The sequence below is a fragment of the Oncorhynchus masou genome, chromosome 15, assembly GCF_036934945.1.
Source record: "Oncorhynchus masou masou isolate Uvic2021 chromosome 15, UVic_Omas_1.1, whole genome shotgun sequence".
Taxonomy (NCBI): Eukaryota; Metazoa; Chordata; class Actinopteri; order Salmoniformes; family Salmonidae; genus Oncorhynchus; species Oncorhynchus masou.
Window position 1 is genome coordinate 22,615,944 of NC_088226.1, and position 22,475 is coordinate 22,638,418.

Genomic DNA, 22,475 nt, shown 5'->3' on the forward strand with positions numbered 1-22,475 from the left:
TCGGGTCGATTCCATCAGTTAGCCGCTCCTGGGCCGATTCCTCATTGCTAGCTCGGAATGACCTTCACAGGGTGGTGAAAGTGTATGGTGATAAGCTTGATGCTCCTTTCCAATAAATATAACTTATTCTGGTGATGATCGATGCTTGACTGCTGTTAGAGCAATACACATATGCTTGCTCTTAACCATAATAAATTCATAATGTAGCCCAGCATATCTACCCATCCACAGGGCCACCCTGTCATTTCATCATGGACATGTGGGTCATGTTTAGTTGTGATGTTGTTCAAAGTGATTTCAACCTTTTCACCCTCGCAAAAAGAAAGACAACAGTTATTTTTTCATTTCGGTAGTATCAAGACTGAAAACTATACTCGGTTAATCAACTACATTTTGAGAACAAGTAGGCCGCGTTCGAGAGAATTAAAACCGTGATGTAGGCTATCATTAGTCAATTGTGACTGATTGACTGATCTACAAATAATAATGAGTCATTATTTATGATGCAAGGTTAATTGTAGATCAGTCAGTTGGCAGTTGCCTAAATTCTAGGCTGCAATGTCGAACAAGCCCATAGTGGTGGTGAAGTCTAGGAGTCTACCGTGTCCGGAAGTGACTTCCCCACTCATTTTCTGTATTCATGCTTCACTCAAGCATAATTGTACTATTTACAGTTTAATCTCATCTTGGGATTATATATCGATTTGTTCTCAAATATGTCATCTGATGTATTCGTTTCAGTCTCTGAATTGTTTAATCAAACATTTCGCCACCAGTTTCTGATATCGGTGCATAAAAACAAGTCTCCTGAAGTAGCCAAGTGTGGATGTGGGCCCGAGCTAGTTTTCCCTGAGAAAATAGTAAAGAAGCTTACTTATGTAACCATGGTTATGTAAGCTCCAATAGGGTTCACTCCAATAGAGTATCCTTCCACGCACAGGATACATTCCGAGTAAGAATTTCCGATTAGTCCCTTGTGCCAGGTAGTGCTGCGCCTGACCCTAGCTGCCACTTTAGCCTTTTGTATCTTGGTAGCAGTGGCACAGGTTTCCAGGTGCTTCGGGGCATATTTTGGTGTGGGGCTTGGGTAGGCATTTGCCTGTAAATAAACATGCAAGTGTAAAATAACATCCAGCCCTTTTCTACTCACATTTGTCATATGAAAACAACCTAAACACATGACTTGAAAATAAAATTCGACCACATGCCAAAGTGAACCTCCCTAGTCCCTAGCCTGGAAATCCAGAAGGATTTCAGCTCAGTTTCATGTTTGTTTCACTAGTCCAACAATGGTGAAACATGGAGGGATTCTGTCTGGGTTGAGGCCACCTTCCCCGCTACCCGCACACGCTTGTAGATTTGAACAGATCAGCTGAAGTAACACGGTACAAGGTCCTCCCAGGATATCAAAAGGCAAGGAAGTTGTTCACTGGCTATGGGGTCGATGTAGTTAACTTCATAACTTGGGGGCTGTCGTGGCTAGAGGTGTCAGATTACATTCCTCATGCGATTCTAAAACACACGACCATATACAGAAATAACAACCATGCCCAAGTAAATTCAATGTGCACAAACTGTCAATGTGTGTTTAACCGTACCAGTTCTACATTCTTTCTTTTTCTTCGAAAATCTCCTCTATTTCACTGGCTTCTGTGATTTCAACATCTTCACATTGCTATGTTGATTCTGAATGGTGGGGTGAGGGTTTGAATAATTTAACAGTCGTTTTTGACAACTTGCAGTTGTTTTTACTAAGTGTAATGTATCTGCGATGTACCGGATGTCTGTTTTGTTCTTGGAAGCTGAAATGACCATTTCAGAGAGGGTGTGAACCAATCCTTTATTGCGTTATTTGGGAGCCACCACACCGATTGGTCTTCGATCCAGTACTCTGGATTAACACGTACTTCCTTCTCATTTGCCATCCACACTGCTCTGGCCCACGTCCTCTGAGATTAAAACCTGGGGAAAAAGATATGGTTAGACAATATACTATAAGCCATAATTGCAAACCAAACGATTCCAATAGATCTGGTCTTACTTGGCAAAGCTGTACAACAGGGGGGATCACTTTGCAGCCTATGTTAAGGCAGACACAGCCTTGCTGATGAGGACCTCGGGAGAAATATTTGTTATTTAGCGCTTTGTGGATATTTTGAGCTACTTGCGATGTGGAAGTCTTTTGGAGGCACGTGGGGAAATGAAGAAGCTGTCGGTTTGAGTATGGTGAATGACATCACAGGCAAGGTTTCCGTTGTCTCTTATTTCTTAGATAAAAGTCACGTTTGTCCACGAAGAGGAAGCAACCACCTCACGTGCCAAACTATACTGTATATACGATTGAATGCTCTTGGCGGTATGTTTCACTTGGCTTTATTAAGACAGTCACAGCGTAGGCTTTTGCTGGCGTGTTTAAGCCACTGCAGCTGGTTCTCAAACTCAAAGCAGTTAAGCTCAGTGAGTGAGCAGTTGGGAAATCTGCCAAGTGAGTGAGAACATGTACATTGTATACTGTAAGTGTATCAGCAGCTATTTGGCATAATCAAGGTAACCACTGAGCACAGACGTCAGTTCAACGTCTAGGTTGGATTCACGTTTGGCTGAGTTGTCAACTAATGTGAATTCAAGGTGACATCAACAAAACAAATGTAATTGGATTTAGGGTAAAAGTTGGGCCAAAAAAAGACAAAATGTCCCTTACGTTGATTAATTTTTGCAAGTCTAATTAGTTTTCTATGTTGATTCAACCCCCTAGGTGACACAGGTCCATTTTAATGACCTTTGAAACTTGGTGACCTTTTTCAGGGCCTTTCTTCTCTCTGATGCCTTGACCCTTTCCCATGAGCTTGAGAACGTTGCCTTTAAAAGGTGCTTAGATGAAAAGCATAATGGGATTTAATCCTGGACTTAGACCAGCCCACACTCAGTCAACAAACGCTTATGGCAAAGTATCACAATGGCTGTTGTTTGCAGGCTACAGACTTGGGTAGAGCATGCGTGTTGCAACGGTCACCAAAGCTGTTCCCCTGAGTGACGACTAAGACTAAGTGTAAAATATTATATTTAGCAACCAATGGATCTCTTAGTTTAAATACAGATACATTACTTTCCCCTCTCTTGAGTAAAACAGGTCATAACATTAGTCAATTGATCTTACAAGGAATAGTGCCTTGTGACAGTGATGTACAGTATATGATCCTGAGTTTGGTCTTCAAGACAACTTTGTCATACAAAGTGGTGTAAAGTACTTTAAGTAAAAATACTTGAAAGTACTACTTATGTAATTTGTTGGAGTATTTGTACTTTACTTTACTATTTATGTTTTTGATAACTTTTACTACATTCCTAAAGAAAATATTGTACTTTCAAAGTACTCATTACATTTTGAATGCTTTGCAGGATGGAAAAATGGTCTAATTTACACACTTATCAAGAGAACATGTGGTCATCCCTACTGCCTCTGGCCTGGTGGACTCACTAAAGACAAATGTATATTTTGTAAATACTGTCTGAGTGTTGGAGTGTGTCCCTGGCTATCCGGACATTTTAAAACAAGAACAATGGTGCCATCTTCTTTGCTTAATTACATTACATCATTTTACATTTAAGTCATTTAGCAGACGCTCTTATCCAGAGCGACTTACAAATTGGTGAATTCACTTTCTGACATCCAGTGGAACAGCCACTTTACAATAGTGCATCTAAATCATTTAAGGGGGGGGGGGTGAGAAGGATTACTTTATCCTATCCTAGGTATTCCTTGAAGAGGTGGGGTTTCAGGTGTCTCCGGAAGGTGGTGATTGACTCCGCTGTCCTGGCGTCGTGAGGGAGTTTGTTCCACCATTGGGGGCCAGAGCAGCGAACAGTTTTGACTGGGCTGAGCGGGAACTGTACTTCCTCAGTGGTAGGGAGGCGAGCAGGCCAGAGGTGGATGAACGCAGTGCCCTTGTTTGGGTGTAGGGCCTGATCAGAGCCTGGAGGTACTGCGGTGCCGTTCCCCTCACAGCTCCGTAGGCAAGCACCATGGTCTTGTAGCGGATGCGAGCTTCAACTGGAAGCCAGTGGAGAGAGCGGAGGAGCGGGGTGACGTGAGAGAACTTGGGAAGGTTGAACACCAGACGGGCTGCGGCGTTCTGGATGAGTTGTAGGGGTTTAATGGCACAGGCAGGGAGCCCAGCCAACAGCGAGTTGCAGTAATCCAGACGGGAGATGACAAGTGCCTGGATTAGGACCTGCGCCGCTTCCTGTGTGAGGCAGGGTCGTACTCTGCGGATGTTGTAGAGCATGAACCTACAGGAACGGGCCACCGCCTTGATGTTAGTTGAGAACGACAGGGTGTTGTCCAGGATCACGCCAAGGTTCTTAGCGCTCTGGGAGGAGGACACAATGGAGTTGTCAACCGTGATGGCGAGATCATGGAACGGGCAGTCCTTCCCCGGGAGGAAGAGCAGCTCCATCTTGCCGAGGTTCAGCTTGAGGTGGTGATCCGTCATCCACACTGATATGTCTGCCAGACATGCAGAGATGCGATTCGCCACCTGGTCATCAGAAGGGGGAAAGGAGAAGATTAATTACATGTAATTTGCAAATTACATTTACTTTTGATACTTAACTATATTTAAAACCAAATACTTTTAGACCTTTACTCTAGTAGTATTTTACTGGCTGACTTTCACTTTTACTTGAGTAACGTTCTATACATTTATTGTTGTGGAACATTTCGGATTCAAAGGAGAGAGACTTTTAGATTTCTTCAAAACAATCCAACTTTATTATCGATTAAGGATTGCAATCACAGAGCTGAACAGCGACCACCCATCGGTAATTGTTGAGAACCCAATGAGCAGATTTGGGTTTACTGCTCTTTATAGCAAAGTGCATCCTCCTGGATGTTCATGGCAAATAACAGATGTGTCGAATTATACAAAGGTACATTGTGATATCAAGCAACAGACAGTATGATTTACATTGCACCAGGTTTCTAGGTTATTGTTTATACAGAAATACTCATGTAACAAAGCACACTAGGTTCTTCCCTCAAATGATGAAGTCCAGTATTCATGTGGGAGAAATAAACTGCAGGGAGGGGTACTTGGCCCTGGAAAACAGGCCAGCATTTCACACAGACACTATGCAGTCTAGGTTCTATCACCAAGGCATCGAAAATCAATTGTCAGCGTTAAGCATCAGAGGCTCCTCTCAGATGAACAGCCAGACTGTGAAAGTACTAATACAAGAATACATTATAATATAACGTCATGTGAATAACATAATGTTGTAATTTCCCCCATATGACATATGATCTATAATTTTACTCAAGAATGACAATTGTGTACTTGTTCCACCACTAGCCATGCATGAGTATATGTTATGTTCAGCTGGTAGGATATTAACCGCTTGGTTACACATTAAAAGTTAGATAAATACATTCCTACTGTTATGCCACCAGTAAACCGATCCTACTTCCTGAAATATCCTGAAATATCTCCAGTATTTGATAATGACCAATACAACATATGAAATTGTGCTTAACAGCAGAGACAATCACACTGATGACACACACAAAGGATGGAAGTGACGCTTGAAAAACAGTCTGTCCCTCAAATGGCGGTCAGGCAAAGAATGGTCTGTCAGGAATGTTTCTGTCAGGATAAACCAGTACTAACTGAAAGTTGAGGAAATTTTGCAGGGAGAATTGTAGAAGAAAGAATATTTATTTACTCTCTCTGTCCCTGTCCCCCCTCCCCTGTCTCTTTCTGCCCAGGGGGAATCCTAATGGTTACCAAGGCAACATGACAATAGACTTGGCATGGATCATCAGAGCTTGTCTCTTTGTGAGTTCTAGACTCTATATTGCCTCATCATTTCTCACCGACACTATTCAAGCTGTCACAGCACTGACAGGCACACCTGCAGCTGGAGATACCAGTACCCATCTGGGTTTCGCTCACTTTATCATATGAAACAGTGGGCCGTGAATCTTTGATACCCTGAATTGACTGGAAAAGGTTTGACCGCAGCCCTGAAACACACACAGCTCCTACTACTTACATGCACGTTGTTTAGCTACATATGAATGAAACCAAGTTTGAATTCTATCTGATGTGATTGTAGTGAAATTGCATATAATTCAATTAGGTATTGACTATTATTGAATGATTATTTAACCATGCACATTGCACTCTTCAGGTTATTAACAGATACATAGTGTACTCGACTGATTCCCTCCTTTCCTCTCCTCTGCTTTGATCCTCTACTCTCTCTCTCCTCGCCTCTCCTCTCCTCAGCAGGTGTGCCTGTGGAGAGCCTGTCTGTGTAAGGCGAATGACTGCATGCATAACGAACTTCTGACAGAAATGGTAAATGATAGTCACGAGTTACTCATCACAATTCTTCTAACCTTTTTGGTGCATTTTCATACTAAAAAAAAATGTTACCTTTATTTAACTAGGCAAGTCAGTTAATAAGAACAAATTCTTATTTTCAATGACGGCCTAGGAACCGTGGGTTAGCCGCCTTGTTCAGGGGCAGAGCGAGAGATTTGTACCGATCTTGCGGTTACTAGTCCAACTCTCTAACCACTAGGTTACACTGCCAACCCATAATATGATGTTGAACCTTTCAGTAACTGGTTGCCTTTTTACCTTCAAGGTAGAACGTCTGCCAAAGGGCTATTTGTTCAGAGTAAACAAAAGTGAGGTATGGGTTCCATTCCATTTCTGTACATTCTATCTGTAAAGCCTGACTCCTAACTTGAAATCTGCAAGTGTAAATTGAACTTGAATCCATTTCACATGCATGCAAAATGTAATGAAACGGTCAATGTTATGCAAGCTTATCTCAAGCTATGTTTTGCACATAAAGGATTAGAAACTCAATTGCTGTCATTTCCACATGTTTATTACAGGAAACATTTGTTGCAAAAGCCCTTAGCAGGTTCTATGGGGAGAACTGTAAGAAGGACTTTGAATGCAAAGATTACACTGAAGACAAAACCAATTCTACTGTATGTTACTTACTGACCTGTCTGCATGGGAAGGTAGGTCTGTGTGTGTGCGTGCGCGCGTGCGTGCGTGTGTGTGTGTGTGTGTGTGCGTGCGTGTGTGTGCGTGCGTGTGTGTGTGTGTGCGCGCGCATGCGTGCGTGTGTGCGTGCGTGTGCACATGCATGTGCATTGGTTCTACTGTGTGTGTGTGTGTGTGTGTGTGTGTGTGTGTGTGTGTGTGTGTGTGTGTGTGTGTGTGTGTGTGTGTCTTCCTCCAGTACTGAGCCTCTTCTTCTTTCTCCCCCTGTATAACAGGAACCTGAGTGTGTCTCCAGTGTCACATACAGTCTAGCTGACGTGGAGTTGGTCAGTTTGAAAGGCTTCAAGTGTCTGGTTGAAGATGCATTCAATCAGAAATATAATTTGTCACAAGAACAAGAGGACGGTATGTTTAAAATACCTTTGGTTCCATGACCTCCAGTGCATAAAATCATAATATTACATGAAGTACATTGATAGTGCCTTCGGAAAGTATTCAAGTATCCCCTTGATTTTTTTCCCCACATTTTCTTACGTTAGAGCCTTTTTCTAAAATGGATTAAATCCTCAGAAATCTACACACAATACCCCATAATGACTAAGCGAAAACAGGTTTTGATTTTCTTTTGCAAATGTCTAAAAAATGTTAAAGAGAAATACCTTATTTACATCAGTGGTCAGATCCTTTGCTATGAGACTCGACATTGTTTCTACAACTTGATTGGAATCAACCTGTGGTAAATTCAATTGATTGGACATGATTTGGAAAGGCACACACCTGTCTATATAAGGTCCCACAGTTGACAGTGCATGTCAGAAAACCAAGCTATGAGGTTGAAGGAATTGTCCGTAGAGCTCCGAGACAGGATTGGAGAAGGGTACCAAAACATTTCTGCAGCATTGAAGGTCCCCAAGAACACAGTGGCCTCCATCATTCTTAAATGGAAGAAGTTTGGAACCACCAAGACTCTTCCTAGAGCTGGCTGCCCGGCCAAACTGAGCAATCGGGGGAGAAGGGCCTTGGTCAGCGAGGTGACCAAGTACCCAATGGAACCCAAAGACTCTCAGACCATGAGAAACAAGATTCTCTGGTCTGATGAAATCTTTGGCCTGAATGTCAAGCCTCACATCTGGAGGAAACCTGGCATCATCCCTACGCTGAAGCATGGTGGTGGCAGCATCATGCTGTGGGGATGTTTTTCAGCGGCAGGGACTGGGACACTAGTCAGGATTGAGGCAAAGATTAACAGAGCAATGTACAGAGAGATCCTTGATGAAAACCTGCTCCAGAGCGCTCAGGACCTCAGACTGGGCGAAGGTTCACCTTCCAACAGGACAACGACCCTAAGCACACAGCCAAGACAATGCAGGAGTAGCTTCAGGACAAGTCTTTGAATGCCCTAGAGTGGCCCAGCCAGAGCCCGGACTTGGACCCGATCGAACATCTCTGGAAAGACTTGAAGTTAGCTGTGCAGCGACGCTCCCCATCCAACCTGACAGAGCTTGAGAGGATCTGCAGAGAAGAATGGGAGAAACTCTCCAAATACAGGTGTGCCAAGCTTGTATCGTCATAAGGGTCTGAATACTTATTTATGTTTTTTTATATATATATATATAAATTAGCAAACCTTTCTAAAAACATGTTTTTGCTTTGTCGTTATGGGGTATTGTGTGTAGATTGATGAGGGGGAAAAAAAACAACAATTTAATACATGTTAGAATACTGCTGTAACCTAACACAATGTGGAAAATGTCAAGGGGTCTGATTACTTTCCGAAGGCACTGTACGTTGTATATTATCAACGCATCTCCCTTCTTACTATATGCCCTGTGTTTTGTTTACAGAATGTGCTGATGTTTTTGGTAAGCATTTGTGTGTGCGTGTGTGTGTGTGCGCGTGCGTGTGTGTGTGTGTGTGTGCATGCGTGTGTGTGTGTGAAATATTCTTATTAAAAAGAGAGGGATGTTTTTACCTTTTCTGTGTGATGCAGATAGATGGCCAAAAGCAACTACACCGGTTAAGTGTATGTGTGTGTGCTTGTGTCCATGCGTACGTATGCATGTGTGTGTGTGTGCCTTCTGTATGTGGGAAATATGCTTATTTACAATAACTAGTCGTTTTAACCCATTGTTCTTCATCTCTTTCTTTTCCTCTCTAGTTGATGCAGTGAGATGCCAAAAAGTAACTACACTTGGTAAGTGTGTGTGTGTGTGTGTGTGTGTGTGTGTGTGTGGTAACACTTCATTTGGATTGTCCATCTATAGATGCTCTACAGGCGATCAATGACATTTCAACTAACCCTAGATGTACTCTACTTACTCTAACAAGCAGTTGCTTATCAACCATCAGTGCCGAGCGATTTTTTTTTTCCTTATTCTTCTTCGTTTTTTGGTACTTTTTACCCCCAATTTTGTGATATCCAATACAGTCTTGTGACATTGCTGCAACTCCTGTATGGACTCGGGAGAGGCGAAGGTCGAGAGACATGCGTCTCTCCGAAACACAAACCTACCAAGCCACTTGACACACTGGTCACTTAACCCGGAAGCCAGCCGCACCAACGTGTCGGAGGAAACACACCGTACAACTGGCGACCATGTCAGCGTGCATCTGCCCGGCCCGCCACAGGAGTCGCTAGAACACGAATGGACAAGGACATCCCGGCCGGCCAAACCCTCCCCTAACCCGAACGACAATGGGCCAATTGTGAACCTCCTCATGGGTCTCCCGGTCGCGTCCCGGTGCCACACAGCCTGGGATCGAACCAGGGTCTGCATTGACGCCGCTAGCACTGCGAAGCAGTGTCTTAGACTACTGCGTCACTGGGGAGGCCCCGTGATTATGGCTTTTTGAGGTCAGTTTCAGTTCAATTATTAAAAAAGAATCACGTTTTTTGGGGTTTAAATTGTATTTTTAGACATTAGATGCACATGCGTTATGTGGGTTAAATGCTGTAAGAACACAGAATTAAACAATTCATAAAAGTCCCATGATGGTAGTGACGACCCATTATTGCGTATCACTTATTATCCATAATTTATTCACATTACTTTAATAAAATATTTGATGTCTTTACTACTTCAAACCAAGTCATCATCTCATCTCTATAGAGCTGCTGCCTATGCTGTCTGATAAATATCACAATTTTAATAGTTCTTTAAAATTAATAAGGCAGGCTTTTATGATTGCTGAATACCAACTATCAACCACTTAGATCATGTATTTTCAGGTAGAGATACCTCGCAAAGCAACTGCTTTCTGTCCCTCTCAGGGGCCAAACATTATCAAACAGCAAAGGACCTTGTGACGATGCTGGAGGAAACAGGTACAAAAGTATCTATATCCACAGTTAAACGAGTCCTATATCAACATAACCTGAAAGGCCGCTCAGCAAGGAAGAAGCAACTGCTCGAAATCTGCCATTAAAAAAAGCCAGACTACAGCTTGCAACTGCACCTGGGGACAAAGATCGTACTTTTTGGAGAAATGTCCTCTCGTCTGATGAAACAAAAATGGAACTGTTTGGCCATAATGACCATATGTTTGGAAGATAAAGGTGCTTGCAAGCCGAAGAGCACCATCCCAACCGTGAAGCATGGGGGTGGCAGCATCATGTTGTGGGGGTTCTTTGCTGCAGACCATTATGTGGATATATTGAAGCAACAACTCAAGACATCAGTCGGGAAGTTAAAGCTTGGTCGCAAATGGGTCTTCCAAATGGAAAATGACCCCAAGCATACTTCCAAAGTTGACAACTAAGTCAAGGTATTGGAGTGGCCATCACAAAGCCTTGACTGCAATCCCATTGAAAATGTGTGGGCAGAACTGAAAAAGCGTGTGCAAGCATGGAAGCCTCCATACCTGGCCCAGTTACACCAGCTCTGTCAAGAGGAATGGGCCAAAATTCACTTATTGTGGGAAGCTTGTGGAAGGCTACATGAAGCGTTTGACCCAAGTTAAACAATTTAAAGGCAATGCTACCAAATACTAATTGAGTGTATGTAAACTTCTGACCCAATGGGAATGTGATGAATGAAATAAAAGCTGAAATAAATCATTCTCTCTACTATTATTCTGACATTTCACATTCTTAAAATAAAGTGGTGATCCTAACTGAAATAACCATAGTAAAGGCGTAGACTCAGGTTTCTATGTTTTTGGTTGGACAAGTTTCTCAGTTTCATTCTTAGGATTTTGCATTCTTCATCAAACAGTTTGTCATTGTTGTTTTGTTTGAAATTTTTAGATTTGATAGGGACGCTGAGAGGTCAAATATACTCTTTAGGTTTTCTACTGCCAGGTTTACACCTTCACTATTACAGTGAAACATTTTGTCCAGGAAATTGTCTAGAAGGGATTGGATTTGTTGTTGCCCAATTGTTTTTTGGTATATTTCCACACTACTTTCCTTCCATCTATAGCATTTGTTAATATTATTCAGCTCCTTTGGCTTTGATTACTCATGATTGAGCAAAGATCTATTCAAGTAGATGCCAAAGCAGGTGAAGTATACAAAAGTGAAATAAACCTTAAGAATGAACAGTAAACATTAAACACAGAAGTTCCAAAATAATAAAGCCATTACAAATGTCATATTATGTATATATACAGCGTTGTAACGATATGCAAATGGTTGAAGTACAAAAGGGGGAAAAAATAAACATAAATATGGGTTGTATTTACAATGGTGTTTGTTCTTCACTGGTTGACCTTTTCTTGTGGCAACAGGTCACACATCTTGCTGCTGTGACGGCAAACTGTGGTATTTCACCCAGTAGATTTGGGAGTTTATCAACATTGGGTTTCAAATTCTTTGTGGACCTGTGTAATCTGAGGGAAATATGTGTCTCTATTATGGTCCTACATTAGGCAGGAGGTTAGGAAGTGCAGCTCAGTTACCACCTCAATTTGTTGCGCAGTTTGCAAATAGCCTGTCTACTCTTGAGAGCAAGGTCTACCTACAGCGGCCTTTCTCAATAGCAAGGCTATGTATATTGAGTCTCTCGCTCTTTCGCGCTCTGTCTGCATGCTCTCTCTGTCTGCCTGCAGCCTGCTATATCTCTCTCTCTCACTTTCACTCTCACTCTCTCTCACTCACTGGTTAGTTACAGTATTCGCTGGGCTGGGAATTCTTCACTGCTTCCATGGCCAGAGGGCCCGTCACCATGCTTGTGTACTGTCATTGTGTGTGTGTATGGAAGCAATGGGTGTGGAATCTGTGGACATTGGGTAGAGTGTGTGTGTGTGTGACACCCAGGGGCCAAGCATTATCAAAGGACTGTGTTATTAACCATCATGCCATCCTCATCCTGTCACATACATCGCTCTCCCTCTGGTTAGTTACAGTATTCTCTTGGCTGGGCTGGGAATTCTTTACTGCTTCTATGGCCAGAGGGCCTGCCACTATGTGTGTGTACTGTCATTGTGTGTGTGTATGGAATTTGTGGACATTGGGGTGTGTGACAACCAGGGGGCAAACATTATCAAAGGATCGTATTGTTAACCATCATGACATCCTCATACTGTCACTCTCTCTCTGCATGGGAAACATATATTAGCATTGCCAAAGCAAGGGAAGTAGATAATATACAAAAGTGAAATAAACAATAAAAATGAACAGTGAACACTACACACAGAAGTTCCAAAAGAATAAAGACATTACAAATGTCATATTATGTTTATATACAGCGTTGTAACGATGTGCAAATGGTTGAAGTACAAAAGGGGGAAAAATAAGCATAAATATGGGTTGTATTTACAATGATGTTTGTTCTTCACTGGTTGACCTTTTCTTGTGGCAATAGGTCACACATCCTGATGCTGTGACGGCAAACTGTGGTATTTCACCCAGTAGATTCGGGTTTCGAATTCTTTGTGGACCTGTGTAATCTGAGGGAAATATGTGTCTCTATTATGGTCCTACATTAGGCAGGAGGTTAGGAAGTGCAGCTCAGTTACCACATTTTGTTGGGCAGTTTGCAAATAGCCTGTCTTCTCTTGAGAGCCAAGTCTGCCTAAAGCGGCCTTTCTCAATAGCAAGGCTATGCTCACTGTGTCTCTCACTCTGTCTGCCTGCGCTCTCTGTCTGCCTGCTATCTCTTTCTCTCTCTGTCTGCCTGCTCTCTTTCTGTCTGTCTGTCTGTCTTCCTGCTGTCTCTCTCGCTCTCGCCCTCTCTCTCTTTGCTCTCTCTGGCTCGCTCTCTCTCTGGTTAGTTACAGTATTCTCTTGGTTGAGCTGGGAATTCTTCACTGTTTTCATGGCCAGAGGGCCCGCCACTATGTGTGTGTACTGTCATTGTGTGTGTGTATGGAAGCAATGAGTGGGAATCTGTGGACATTGGGGTGTATGTGACGTCCAGAGGCCAAACATTATCAAAGAACTGTCATGTTAACCATCATGCCATCCTCATCATGTCACATACATTGCTTTCTCTCTGGTTAGTTACAGTATTCTCTTGGCTGGGCTGGGAATTCTTCACTGCTTCTGTGGCCAGAGGGCCCGCCACTGTGTGTGTACTGTCATTGTGTGTGTGTAGCCGCTGTGTGTGTGTATGGAAGCAATGGGTATGGAATCTGGGGACATTGGGGTGCGTGTGTGTGGAGGTCAATTGTTTGATATTTCCTGCTAAGTCTGATCTCAGTCTCCAAGGGAATAACTTCACTGAACCAGAATATAAACGCAACATGCCAAGTGTTGGTCCCATGTTTCATGAGTTGAAATAAAATGTGCAGTTTTGTCGTACAACACAATGTCAAAGATGTCTCAAGTTTTGAGGGAGCGTGCAGTTGGCCTGCTGACTCCACCAGAGCTTTTGCCAGAGAATTGAATGTCCATTTCTCTACCATAAGTCGCTTCAAATGTCGTTTCAGAGAATTTGACAGTATGTCCAACCGGCTTCACAACTGCAGACACGTGTATGGCATCGTGTGGGGTTATGGTATAGGCAGGCAAAAGCTATGGACAATGAACACAATTGCATTTTATCGATGGCAATTAGAATGCATAGACATACCATGGCGACCAGTTGTGAAATCTATAGATCAGGGCTTAACAACAAATTTATTTCAATTGGCTGATTTCCTCGTTTGAACTGTAACTCATTAAATAAAATGAAAATTATTGTATGTTGCGTTTATGTTTTTGTTTCAGTATACAAACCTTTTTCTTTACATCTTTTTAGATACAAAAACTCCAACAATATATACAACCACGTTACCCACCATAAATTACAGTAAGCATCTCTCTCTATTTGGTCATACAATGATGTATCTTTTTTTATTAAAAATCTGAATTAATAATGTTGATAAAATAATTTTTTAGATGAAAGTCAATCTTTTTTCGGACATTTGTTTTAGAAACAACGTCGATCCCGCCCAAAACGTCATCATCAACAACACCACCACCATCATCATTAACATTGTCAACAATATCAAACAGCAACATGGGTAGGACACTTTGCAATGTTTGCTTAATCCTTTAATGATTATGAGAGCTCAGTTAGTGTGAAGAATGTCTGACCTTGTGCCAGCCAAGTTAAAACCTCCGCTTACTACTTCTCAGATTTTGAATCCAAATGAATAATGTGGTGCATTATGACATGATATTATCGCTTTCCTTTCTTTCTAGAGTCACAAGAGCAGCGATTACAAAGTAAGTGTTTTAGCCTTGTTTATAGATACGTTACATTACCAAAAGTATGTGGACCCACCCCCTCCCCCTGCTGCTATGGAACATTGCTGCAGGGACATGCTTCCAGTCAGCCACGTACTTTTGTATATATATAGTGTAGATCTAATGAGAGATACTGTAGATAGATACTGTGGATAGATACTAAGATACTAGAGATATATTAAGGTACTATAAATAGATACTGTTGATAGATAATAAGATTCTGTAGATAGATACTTAGATACTAAGATTCTGTAGATAGATACTGTCAATAGATACTATAGATAGATACTGGGGTACTATAGATATATACTGTAGATAGATACTGGGGTACTATAGATATATACTGTAGATAGATACTAAGATACTGTAGATAGATACTGTAGATATATACTAAGATACTATAGATAGATACTGTAAATATTTACTGTAGATGGATACTAAGATACTGTAGATAGATTACTATAGATAGATACTAAGATACTGGAGATGGATACTGGAGATAGATACTGGAGATATATACTGTAGATAGATACTAAGAAACTGTAGATAGATACTGTAGATAGATACTAAGATACTATAGATAGATACTAAGATACTATAGATAAATACTGTAGATGGATACTAAGATACTGTAGATAGATACTAAGATACTGTAGATAGATACTGTAGATATATACTGTAGATCGATACTAAGAAAATGTAGATAGATACTGTAGATAGATACTAAGATACTATAGATACATACTGTAGATAGATAGTAAGATAATGTAGATAAAGACCTTAGATGGATTCTGAGGTACTGTAGATAGATACTAAGATACTATAGATAGATACTAAGATACTATAGATAGATACTGTAGGTAGATACTAAGATACTGTAGATAGATACTGTAGATAAATACTAAGATACTATAGATAGATACTGTAGATAGATACTAAGATATAATAGATAGATACTGTAGATAGATACTAAGATACAATAGATAGATACTGTAGATGGATACTAAGATACTGTAGATAGATACTGTAGATGGATACTAAGATACTGTAGATAGATACTGTAGATAGATACTAAGATACTGTAGATAGATACTGTAGATATATACTGTGGATCGATACTAAGAAACTGTAGATAGATACTAAGATACTATAGATACATACTGTAGATGGGTACTAAGATACTGTAGATAGATACTAAAATACTATAGATAGATACTAAGATACTGTAGATAGATACTGTAGATATATACTAAGGTACTATAGATAGATACTGTAGATAAATACTAAGATACTATAGATAGATACTGTAGATAGATACTGTGGATCGATACTAAGAAACTGTAGATAGATACTAAGATACTATAGATACATACTGTAGATAATGTAGATAGAGACTGTAGATGGATACTAAGATACTGTAGATAGATACTGAGGTACTGTAGATAGATGCTAAGATACTATAGATAGATACTGTAGATATATACTAAGGTGCTATAGATAGATACTATAGGTAGATACTAAGGTACTATAGATAGATACTGTAGGTAGATACTAAGATACTGTAGATAGATACTGTAGATACATACTAAGATACTATAGATATATACTGTAGATAGATACTAAAATACTATAGATAGTTACTGTAGATATATACTAAGATACTATAGATAGATACTGTAGATAGAAACTAAGATACTGTAGATGGATAATGTAGATGGATACTAAGATACTATAAATAGATACTGTAGATAGATACTAAGATACTATAGATAGATACTGTAGATGGATACCAAGATCATGTAGATAGATACTAAGATACTATAGGTAGATACTGTAGATAGATACTAAGATACTATAGATAGATACTAAGATACTGTAGATAGATACTAAGGTACTATAGATAGATACTAAGATACTGTAGATGGATACTGTAGTTGGATACTGGAGACGGATACTAAGGTACAGTAGATAGATACTGTAGATGGATACTGTCGATAGATACTGTAGATAGATACTAAGGTACAGTAGATAGATACTGTTGATAGATACTAAGATACTGTAGATAGATACTGTAGATGGATACTAAGATACTATAGATAGATACTAAGATACTATAGATAGATACTAAGATACTGTAGATAGATACTAAGGTACTATAGATAGATATTGTAGATAGATACTAAGATACTGTAGATGGATACTAAGGTCCATTAGATAGATACTGTTGATAGATACTGTAGACAGATACTAAGGTACATTAGATAGATACTGTAGAATGATACTAAGGTACAGTAGATAGATACTGTAGATGGATACTAAGATACTGTAGATAGATACTGTAGATATATACTAAGATACTATAGATAGATACTAAGATACTGTAGATAGATACTAAGATACTGTAGATAGATACTAAGGTACTATAGATAGATATTGTAGATAGATACTAAGATACTGTAGATGGATACTGTAGTTGGATACTGGAGACGGATACTAAGGTACAGTAGATGGATACTGTCGATAGATACTGTAGATGGATACTGTAGATAGATACTAAGGTACAGTAGATAGATACTGTTGATAGATACTAAAATACTGTAGATAGATACTGTAGATGGATACTAAGGTACATTAGATATATACTGTGGAATGATACTAAGGTACAGTAGATAGATACTGTAGAATGATACTAATGTACAGTAGATAGATAGTGTAGAATGATACTAAGGTACAGTAGATAGATGTTGTAGATAGATACTCAGATACTCTAGATAGATACTAAGGTACTGTAGATGGATACTAAGATATTGTAGGTACAGTGCATTCGGAAAGTATTCAGATCCTTTACTCAGTACTTTGTTGAAGCACTTTTGTCAGAGATTACAGCCTTGAGTCTTCTTGGGTATGACGCTACAAGCTTGGCACACCTGTATTTGGGGAGTTTCTCCTATTCTTCTCTGCAGATCCTCTCAAGCTCTGTCAGGTTGGATGGGGAGCGTCGCTACACAGTTATTTTCAGGTCTCTCCGGTGATGTTTGAACAGGTTCAGGTCCTTCACCCCCCAGTCTGAGGTCCTGAGCACCTGGAGCAGGTTTTCATCAAGGAGCTCTCTGTGCTCTGCTCCGTTCATCTTTCCCTCGATCCTGACTAGTCCCCCAGTCCCTGTCGCTGAAAACCATCCCCACTGCATGATGCTGTGGGGATGTTGCCAGGTTTCCTCCAGTTGTGGTGCATTCAGGCCAAAGATTTCAATCTTAGTTTCATCAAACCAGAGAATCTTGTTTCTCATGGTCTGAGAGTCTTTAGGTGCCTTTTGGCAAACTCCAAGCAGGCTGTCATGTGCCATTATCTGAGGAGTGGCTTCCATCTGGCCACTGCCATATAGGCCTGATTGGTGGAGTGCTGCAGAGATGGTTGTCCATCTGGAAGGTTCTCCCATCTCCACAGAGGAACCCTGGTGCTCTGTCAGAGTGACCATCGGGTTCTTGGTCACCTCGCTGACCAAGGCCCTTCTCCCCCGATTGCTCATTTTGGCCAAGCGGTCAGCTCTAGGAAGAGTCTTGGTGGTTCCAAACTTCTTCCGTTTAAGAATGATGGAGGCAACTGTGTTCTTGGGCACCTTCAATGATGCAGAAATGTTTTGGTACCCTTCCCCAGATCTGTGCCTCAACACAATCCTGTTTCGGAGCTCTATGGGCAATTTCTTTGACCTCATGGCTGGGTTTTTCCTCTGACATGCACTGTCAACTGTGGGACCTTATATAGACAGGTGTGTGCCTTTCCAAATTATGTCCAATCAATTGAATTTACCGCAGGTGGACTCCAATCAAGTTGTATAAACATCTTAAGGATGATCAATGGAAACAGGATGCACCGGAGCTCAAATACGAGTCTCATAGCAAAGGGTCTGAATACTTTCCGAATGCACTGTACATACTAAGATACTATAAATAGATAGATACTGTATACTCATCTCTCTCCTCTGTGCTCTCTCCTAGGGAAGGTCATATCAGTCAGTACATTGTTAGCTCTCTCTCTGATAGCTAATATCCTCCTTTTGGGTGTTGTCATCTTGCGGACCCGGGGGAGACACCAGCATGAGGGCGTGGTGAGTGTGGTGTGTGTGTGTGTGTGTGTGTGCGCGCGTGCATGAGTGTGTGCTTTCTGTGGCTAAAGTGCTTCTTGTATTTTTCAGTCTCTTGCCATGCCTGAACTGACAGTATTGAACGCAGTAGAGGTAAATCATCTGATGCAGGTAATGTTCTCAGAATGCTACGGATCGATGACTTAGAGCACTCTTCAATCGAACCCAGGAGCGTTTGGATTTGCATGTAGTCAACAAAGTCTCTCTCTGTCTCTCTGTCACTCTCTCTCAGAACGACAACGGAGATGCTCTGCAGCACTGACCCCCGTTCTGTGGAATAATCCATCTCTCTTCCACCTGCCACCATTTCCCCCTCGCTTTCATTGGACAAATATATATCATGAGCCAAAGAAAAGGAGCCAACAGTCCTGCCTCTCTCTCTCTCTCTCTCTCTCTCTCTCTCTCTCTCTCTCTCTCTCTCTCTCTCTCTCTCTCTTGCTCTGCTCTCTCTCTCTTGCTCTCTCTCACACACACGCTTCACACTTCCAGGGCTGAGGCCACAACTCTTCTTCTCCTGCCACTGGGATTCTGGAGTTACTGTTGCAGACATTAATCAAATCTCCCCTCCGTGTGTTTTAATGAGGAGAATGGGAGAACTAATAAATGTCCGTCTGTCAAGAGTCTCTAAAGAACAAGACATGGATTAAGGGAACACGGTGGTCTTGAATGTCACCCCCTGCCTTCAGCTGTCCGTTCAGCCCAAAGATAAGATGTTCACGTAAATGGGAAGAAAATAGTGAGATGAACAACAAGATGAACCCTTTAGGGACGTACATTAAAACTAAGATGGTCGGATATTGAGTATTATTGTACTTTGCTGAAGTACATTACTTTACGAACAGAGCCTGCATCCATTCCTGACTGTGTTTGGATGATGTGGCTGTGTTACTTGATGAAAGGGGATTTTATGACGCAGAGGGAAAGAGAAATATCAAAGGAGTAAATCAGTGAAGAAAAAAATATTAAATAAATAAAGTGAAGACCATTTTATGTACAAAGTGCGTATATATTTAGAGTACCAGTCAAATTTTGAACACACCTACTAATTAAAAAAAAAAATTTTGGACTATTTTCTACATTGTAGAATAATAGTGAATACATCAAAACTAGGAAACAAGACATATGGAATCATGTAGTACCCAAAGAAGTGTTAACCAAATCAAAATATGTTTTGTATTTGAGATTCTACAAAGTAGCCACCCTTTGCATGATGACAGCTTTGCACAGTCTTGGCATTCTCTCAACCAGCCCCACGAGGAATGCTTTTCCAACAGTCTTGAAGGAGATCTCACATATGCTGAGCACTTATAAGAGCGTCTGCTAAATGACCTAAATGTAAATGTAAATGTATGCTGCTTTTCTTTCACTCTGCGGTCCAACTCAACCCAAACCATCTCAATTGGGTTGAGGTTGGTGATTGTGGAGGCCAGGTCATCTGATGCAATACACCATCACTCTCCTTGGTCAATATCCCTTACCCCACCTGGAGGTGGGTTGGGTCATTGGCCTGTTGAAAAACAAATGATAGTCCCACGAAGAGCAAACCAGATGGGATGGCGTATCGCTGCAGAATGCTGTGGTAGCCATGCTGGTTAATGGTGCCTTGAATTTTAAATAAATCGCAGGCAGTGTCACCAGTAAAGCACCATCACACCACCTCCTCCATGCTTCACGGTGGGAATCACACATGCGGAGATCATCCGTTCACCTACTCTGCGTCTCACAAAGACACGGCGGTTGGAACCAAAAATTTCACATTTGGACTTATCAGACCAAAGGACAGATTACCACCGGTCTATTGTCCATTGTTCGTGTTTCTTGGCCCAAGCAAGTCTCTTCTTATTATTGGTGTCCTTTAGTAGGTGTTTCTTTGCAGCGATTAGACCATGAAGGCCTGATTCACGCAGACTCCTCTGAACAGTTGATGTTGAGATGTGTCTGTTACTTGAACTCTGTGAAGCATTTTTTGTGGGCTGCAATCTGAGGGGCAGTTAACTCTAACTTATCCTCTGCAGCAGAGGTAACTCTGGGTCTTCCTTTCCTGTGGTGGTCCTTGTGAGAGCCAGTTTCATCATACTGCTGATGGTTTTTGCGACTGCACTTGAATAAACTTATTTGAGCAATTTATTTACCAAATAGGGCTATCATCTGTATACCACCCCTACCTTGTCACAACACAACTGCTTGTCTCAAATATGCTAAGAAGGAAAGAAATTCCACAAATGAACTTTTAACAAGGCACACCTTTTCATTGAAATGCATTCCAGGTGTCTACCTCATGTAGCTGGTTGTGAGAGAATGTCAAGAGTGTGCGAAGCTGTAATTAAGGCCAAGGGTGGCTACTTTGAAGAATCTCAAATATAAAATGCATTTTGATTTGTTTAACACTTTTTTGGTTACTACATTTATTCCATATGTGTTATTTCATAGTTTTGATGTCTTCACGATTATTCTACAATGTAGAAAATAGTAAAAATAAAGAAAAACCCTTGAATGAGTATGTGTGTCCAAACTTTTGACTGGTACTGTAAAAACACTACCGTTTAAACGTTTGGGGTCACTTAGAAATGTCATTATTTTCCATGAAAACATACATGAAATGAGTTGCAAAATGAATAGGAAATATAGTCAAGATGTTGACAAGGTTATAAATAATGATGTTTCGTTGAAATAATAATTGTGTTCTTTGCGTTCATCAAAGAACCCTCCATTTGCAGCAATTACAGCCTTGCAGACCTTTGGCATTCTAGTTGTCAATTTGTTGAGGTAATCTGAAGAGATTTCACCCCGTGCTTCCTGAAGCAACTCCCACAAGTTGGATGGGCACTTCTTACGTACCATACGGTCAAGCTGCTCCCACAACAGCTCAATAGGGTTGATATCCAGTGACTGTGCTTTGAGTCATTGAAATTGGCTCCAACTATGCGCCGTCCACAAGGGATGGCATGGCTTTGCAAAATGGAGTGATAGCTTTCCTTCTTCAAGATCCCTTTTCCCCTTTACAAAACACCTACTTTACCACCACCAAAGCACCCCCAGACCATCACATTGCCTCCACCATGCTTGACAGATGGCGTCAAGCACTCCTCCAGCATCTTTAAATTTTTATATATATATATATACTTTTTTATATTTAACTATTTGCTTTGATATCTGCACCTTGTGATGAGCATTACTAACAACATAAAACTTCTGTACCATGTCTATGTGTTGCAGAGACTGTACATAGTGGGTGTGTGTGTGAACTATGTTTAAATGACCTATGTTCTCTTTTGGTACAGTAAGAGATGTTGTTTTTTCCTAATCAGTGTTATGCCAAGACATATTTTTTATAGGCGGGACTCAAAAGCCCCAACAATGTTTTATTGAAAGGGGACGTTATTGTTGTGCTGTATCCAATTTGTAAAGAATCTTTACATCTAAAAAAGCTTGTTAATACGTGTTTTATACACACAATCTGTTTAATAACATACTTTGTGGTCTAGTTTCCCTGACACAGATTAAGTCTAATCCAAGACTAAACATTTACTTCTGTGGATATTCTCCATTGAGCATGCTTTTAACTCCGGGACTAGGTTTAAGAGCTATATTCAGCCTTGTCCAAATAAAAACCATGCCCTTCTTTTTAAATCTA

The 22,475-nt window shown here is 40.9% G+C and overlaps 1 protein-coding gene across 7 annotated transcripts in view; it reads left to right on the forward strand.

The window, feature by feature from the left end:
• Positions 1-22,475, forward strand: part of LOC135555919 (uncharacterized) — a 28,629-nt gene extending 6,154 nt beyond the window's left edge. Inside the window, exons 1-14 of one of the 7 annotated variants that reach the window (XM_064988729.1) lie at positions 1,934-2,247; positions 5,765-5,834; positions 6,288-6,359; positions 6,652-6,699; positions 6,908-7,039; positions 7,301-7,430; positions 8,870-8,887; positions 9,184-9,219; positions 14,207-14,257; positions 14,382-14,471; positions 14,653-14,676; positions 18,696-18,805; positions 18,893-18,952; positions 19,074-22,475. In XM_064988729.1, the coding sequence (XP_064844801.1) occupies positions 2,231-2,247; positions 5,765-5,834; positions 6,288-6,359; positions 6,652-6,699; positions 6,908-7,039; positions 7,301-7,430; positions 8,870-8,887; positions 9,184-9,219; positions 14,207-14,257; positions 14,382-14,471; positions 14,653-14,676; positions 18,696-18,805; positions 18,893-18,952; positions 19,074-19,103 (888 nt within the window). In that variant the 5' untranslated portion in view covers positions 1,934-2,230 and the 3' untranslated portion in view covers positions 19,104-22,475. The other 6 variants (XM_064988727.1, XM_064988728.1, XM_064988730.1 and 3 more) reach the window with 6 other exon arrangements.